The following is a 6000-nucleotide window of genomic DNA, read 5'->3' on the forward strand; positions in this document are numbered from 1 at the left end:
ATGCCAATAATATTAGCATTACGTTTGCCAAGTGCATATCTATATTTAGGAACGCAGGAATTACCATACTTAATCAGACCCAAGGTCCATTTATACCAATATATTATGTTTCTGATAATTCCAGAACCAGATACACCAGAGGAAGATGTAAGAACCCAGAAGTAGGGAGACGTGGGATAATCTGTCCTCTATATAGGTCTCATTCTAGACTCTAGTAGTTAGAGATTGATCTGTGCCCCAAAACACAGAATTTTTGTCATGAATTATATTATTTTAACTCCTGGATATTCTTGATATCCTTAAAAATATCCAATCTCTGTTTGAATCCTGTTAAGTTCTTGTCTTCAGTGACTTCCTATGGCAACAAGGTCTTCATTTTAATCACATGTTGTGTGAAAAAGTATTTCCTTTTATTGGTTTTGAATTTCCCAACTTTTAATTTAATTGAATGTTCCTTTATTCTTGTGTTAAAAAACTGGGAACTTCCATTCTGCCTGTCAACCTTTTCCGTCTCATTCTTTATTTTATACACTTTTTTATCATGTTCCAGTCTTGATTGTCTTCTTTCTATTTATTAGTGTACTTTTTTTAAAAAAAATCAGGTTAATTTCTTAAATATCTTTTTTTTATTATGGAGCAACTGGAGGGTAAAGGAGACTAGCTGGAATGTGACAGAATGAATGTGAAAAGATGAAGGGGAAAGGTGAAGAGGTAGGAGGGATGAGGAGAGGAAGATGATGGAGAATGTTGAAAATTCTCTCCCACTCTGGTTTCTCAAAGGCCTTGGTTTCTCGAATGCACTCTCTCATCAGAGGAACTTTAACATACCTTGTCTTTGAAAAATGGGGAAGTCGTCATGTGTCTGCTGCATTGAATCTCTGGCAAATTTGTCTCAATTTGCCATGGAAGATTGAATTAGAGATTTCTCCTTAGGTTGGATTTCCTCAACAGAATAATGCATGTAATTGTATTATTCTGCACCAATTTTACTCTTACAAAAATCATAAAATCTCCACTGTGTACAGGGAAGAAAATCAATTTATGTATCAAAAAGAAATCATAATGCAAAGGAGATGATACAAATTACACAATTAAAAAGTGATTATTTTACAGTGATTTGGTACTCTAAAGATTGCCTTGAGGTTTATGCAAACTAAACTAGAATAATAAGAAAAATTATATTTGAAAATGGTTTCTATCTACAAGTACAGGTAACATACAAACTCTTACGTGAAAAGAAATATCTCATTGCAACAAAAGCTTATCTGAGTGTATCTGATCAAGACATTTCATACATATCATCATTACATTAAAACGTTGTTATATAGTCATAAGTAGACTTTTTTTCCCAGTAGAGACTGAATATCAGTACAGAGGGCAAACGGCAATGTTAAAAAATGAATTAACCTAATTATACCATTTAAATAGCTATCTCGGTATTGTCTTCAGCTTCATCAACCTCATATTTGTGGTCTGAATTAGAGTGAGGGAGCCTAATTATCTCTTCCTTAACTAGACCCTGTAATTGACCTTTTAAAAGGTGGCTGTTATTACAGATTCAACTTTTTTATGCCAATACAAAACTATTAACTTTATTGGGTGAAGTAAAATATTTTAAGAAGAAGAGGTATTAGAATGTTTTAATGGAGATGAGTGAAGAATAGACAGGAACCATCAGTCTCCTCCTTTATGTTTAAACTATTAACTGTTTGTATCACACTATTGTCTTGCGCTTATTTTATAAGGTATGTTTTAATCCTTTTCTGTATCTGATTTATAAAACTCAGATTATTTACTCATATCTAAGTCATTTTTTTAACTTTTTGATAGGTTGAATCTACACAGAGCATGATCAGGATTTTGGGTCTTTCGGCTACATTACCCAATTACCTTGATGTTGCCACATTTCTACATGTTAATCCCTACATTGGACTATTCTATTTCGATGGCCGTTTTCGACCTGTACCACTTGGGCAGACATTTATAGGAATTAAAACAACAAATAAGGTAAATGACTATGGAAAATCTGAAAGATTTTTTTGGACATTTATACACAGTTATGGATTCCAGCATGTGTGTTTATAAATGCCTTCCTACCTATCTGGGCAGTGGCGGATACTCCAGATTATATTATTCTTTAGTGCAGGAGCCTCCTGCATCGTAAGTAGATCTCTTCTCAAACACACAGGCTCAGAAGTTACTTTCAAATTTTCAGAATAATACCATCTTGTATAACTTAGACTGGAACTTAGAATTTTCGCTGTGGTTAAACACCATTTTATCTCCTTTGTACTCTCCCCATTAAGCACAGTGTTTGATAACAAAGCTCTATCCTGATTAAACACAGTGATTGTCATCAGTTGGTGAGTTTCCTTACCAAAGTCTTGTTGTGAAGTGTGTTTTCAAATCAGATTGTTCTGACCAGTTCTCTCATTTCAGTCCTTATCTTTGGTGGAAATTATGGAATTAGATTTGTTTTGCTGTTAGGATACATGAGAAGTAACAGCACTCAACTTGGTGGAAAGTACTCAAACGGTTTGGACATAAACGTTAAAAATACGATTTGATGTTTGGGTGACCAGGCAGCAATTGGGAAAAATTGGGACAGGGGGACGTTGGGGGTAATAGGAGCCTATATAAGAAAAAAGACACAAAAATCGGGACTGTCCCTATAAAATCGGGACATCTGGTCATCCTATCTGATGTACTGAATGCCATATGAGTAATTATGATCAAAATCTGTCATAGGACAGCTATCAGCTTTGATGCATGCAGTTTGATAGCAAGAGACATGAAGGTAGTCTTTAACCCAGTCTTTCATATTCTTTTCCAAAATGAGAAATAGAGAGAAAATATAACCAAGGTATACACATCATGTAAAGTTAACTATATTTGTATTAGAATTCATACTGCATATTAAATCAGTCTGAGATAAATGTACTTGACACTTAAAACAAATACTAATTCTGCAGTTAAATACAAGTTAAATATACATCTTTCAGTGATTTTGCTTGGAAATAATTCCTCTATGTTTTACTCTCTGATTGCTAAAGCAAAGTAAGATAAATCATATTTTATAGCCCAACTTGTGATACTACCTTAGAATATACTACTAGTCTGTATGTTGCCTATTATTTTTAAATTGCATTTTCAACCAAAAGTTAGTTTCAGAGCTCCATCGATAATATGGTATGTTTTTAAAACAGTGAAAAATGACTTTCTCATTAGGTTCTTTAAATAATTCACTCCATCCGCAATGCAGAAAAGAAAGGTGCCTTAAAACCATAGGGGAGCCATTTCACGTCTGTGCACACAGGGATAAGTTTACCATATGGTACTTATTATGATGTGCATATTTTAACCTTCATTAATTGTTTCAAGTACCTTCAATAATATTTGCTGTTGCCTTTCTTTAATCATTTCTTAATACTTCATTTGAATGTTTAGTTTATTCGTACTGTATCGTTAGAAAAAGGCAAAGATGTAGTTTCCTAATAGCAACTTTGGAATAAGCTTTATAACTTTTAAATTAAAGGAAACAACTATTTCAGGTATGTCACAAAGTATTGTTGAAATGACCATGAAATAACTAGTTCTTCTCCCTCCCTTTCTGCCTCCCCCCCCCCAAAAAAAATGCTAACAAGGAAGTGAAATGATCAATGAATTACCCCTCCTCAGATGAAAAAAAAGGTAGACCGATGAGATGCTTCCATTAATACCATAGGCTATGAAAAAGTCCTTGTATTGCTAAGAAGAATGTCATCAGAAATTTGAGATAGAAAAAACATTGTGGAGTCAATTGAATGTGCCTTACAGTAGCTGGCATCTTCAATGAAGAATGCAGAGTATTGAATCTCCAAGTCAGAAGATTACTTCCAGGACAATATAGGAACCGAACCTACCCAAACACTGTGTGAGACTTTGCAGAACCAGGTCTCTTTCTACACTCTCCCATCTCTCCCATGACCAAGGAGACAGCACAAATGTGTTTGTGGGGCCAACAAGCAACTCTTGACACAACCCACTAAAGCAGTTGTTAGGTCTAATACTAGCATTGTTATTCCTTGGTAGAAGGAGATCATCAGCCAACACAACGCAGTGTTCATAGCTGGTCTGGCAAATATCAAGGAGCTATGAGGCAGCTAGATACTGTGAGAGTTGCCTTGCCACAACCTTCTCAGTAACCTTATCCGAAAAAGTGAAGATTGGCCAATTAGCAATCTGTTTCCAGATTGTGTCCATAGACTGCTCACAAGGCCCCTTCAAAACAGACAGCATCCTCCTCTCTTTAGTAGAAGCAGCCAAAATAATGAACCATAAGGGGCCCTATCATTTCCCCACATACTTTCAGGAGCTAGGAGGCACATGGGTCTAAGGCAGGGGTTCTCAAACTGGGGGTCAGAACCCCTCAGGGGGTCACTAGGTTATTAAACGGGGGGGTCACAAGCTGTCAACCTCCATCCCAAACCCCGTTTTGCCTTCAGTATTTATAATGGTGTTAAATATATATTAAAATGTTTTTAATTTATAAGGGGGGGGTCGCACTCAGAGGCTTGCTATGTGAAAGGGGTCACCAGTAAAAAAGTTTGAGAGCCACTGGTCTAAGGCATTGGTCTGATGTTTTTGAAACACCTCTCCTACCTCACTGAGTAATGAATGCCAAAACTTAAACAGAAAACACCTTTGCATTTGTCCCCCTCTAGTTATTGTTCTGTTCAAAAGGGCAGATACGTCTCAGCCCAGATCGGAAGGTTCTCCCTCTCTTCTTCCCCCATCCCCCACACCCCGAAAAATACCTAATGGTTGGATTGGAAAAGCTTAGCTAAAGTACTTCCTTGTTGGCTGGAATTGTTTTTCACTTAACATTATCTCAGTTAAGTAGGATTTGTCCAAAAGAGCTATAGAATAGGAAACATGCATCAGCTTATACGAAAAAGTAATATCCAGTGCCAAGAACGTCTCGATCCACTATTAGTCATTTTAATTAGGTGCTGAAAGTTTGACAAACTGGATGGGGTTTTCTCATTTGCAACATAAAACAAACTGGTTTTGTGTCCCTAGTGTAGAAGGTGGATAAAATTCTTAGGTACATGAGTTAATGCATATTTGTTTCTTTGCTGTTCTTAAGTCCGGACACTAGATCAGGGTTAGGCAACCTATGGCATGCATGCCAAAGGTGGCACGTGAGCTGATTTTCAGTGGCACTCACACTGCCCGGGTCCTGGCCACCGGTCCGGTGGGGCTCTGCATTTTAATTTAATTTTAAATGAAGCTTCTTAAACATTTTTAAAAACCTTATTTACTTTACATACAACAATAGTTTAGTTATATATTATAGACTTATTAAAAGAGACCTTCTAAAAACGTTAAAATGTATTACTGGCTCGTGAAACCTTAAATTAGAGTGAATAAATGAAGACTCGGCACACCACTTCTGAAAGGTTGCTGACCCCCGCACTAGATAATGACAGTGCTTTTTTTCCTCTGTTTTATTTGATATGGTTAGAGAACCATTAGCCACAGTGTACAACCTGGCCTGCACAAAATTAAAATTGGCCAAAGAAAGTACAAAATAATTCTCTCCTGTTTAAGTGAAAACAGATCACACAATTTCAAAACTTACTGACATTTGTACAAAAGTTTTGTTCCATACCAGTGTTGAACATCAATTAGGCAGAAATTCCAGTCAGAGATTCTTTCCATCTCCTAACGTGGCCTGAAGCACAATTTTGCTTGATATGACTTTAAATGTAGTATATGTAGGGTTACCATATTTTGTGCCTCCAAATGGAGGACACTCCACAGCCCCCCGGCCCCGCCCCAGCCCCGCCCACACCCCCGCCCCAACCCCGCCTCCTCCCCAAAGTCTCCGCCCCCTCCCCTGCTTCCCGCGAATATTTGATTCGCGGGAAGCCTGTAGCAGGTAAGGGGCGGTGTGGGGGGAGGAGGCGCGGCCCAGGCTGGCCCCCCGGCGTTTCCAGCCTGGGTCGGCTCGGGCCC

The 6000-nt window shown here is 37.6% G+C and overlaps 1 protein-coding gene across 2 annotated transcripts in view; it reads left to right on the top strand.

Moving 5' to 3' along the window:
• The window catches only part of ASCC3 (activating signal cointegrator 1 complex subunit 3), a 480033-nt gene that overhangs the window by 210208 nt on the left and 263825 nt on the right, over window positions 1–6000 (top strand). For both annotated transcript variants that reach the window (XM_034765979.1, XM_034765980.1), the window contains one exon: window positions 1831–2007. In XM_034765979.1, coding sequence (XP_034621870.1) covers window positions 1831–2007 — 177 coding nt within the window. The remainder of the gene's footprint in view (window positions 1–1830; window positions 2008–6000) is intronic.

Source organism: Trachemys scripta, chromosome 3, assembly GCF_013100865.1.
Source record: "Trachemys scripta elegans isolate TJP31775 chromosome 3, CAS_Tse_1.0, whole genome shotgun sequence".
In the NCBI taxonomy this organism is placed as follows: domain Eukaryota; kingdom Metazoa; phylum Chordata; order Testudines; family Emydidae; genus Trachemys; species Trachemys scripta.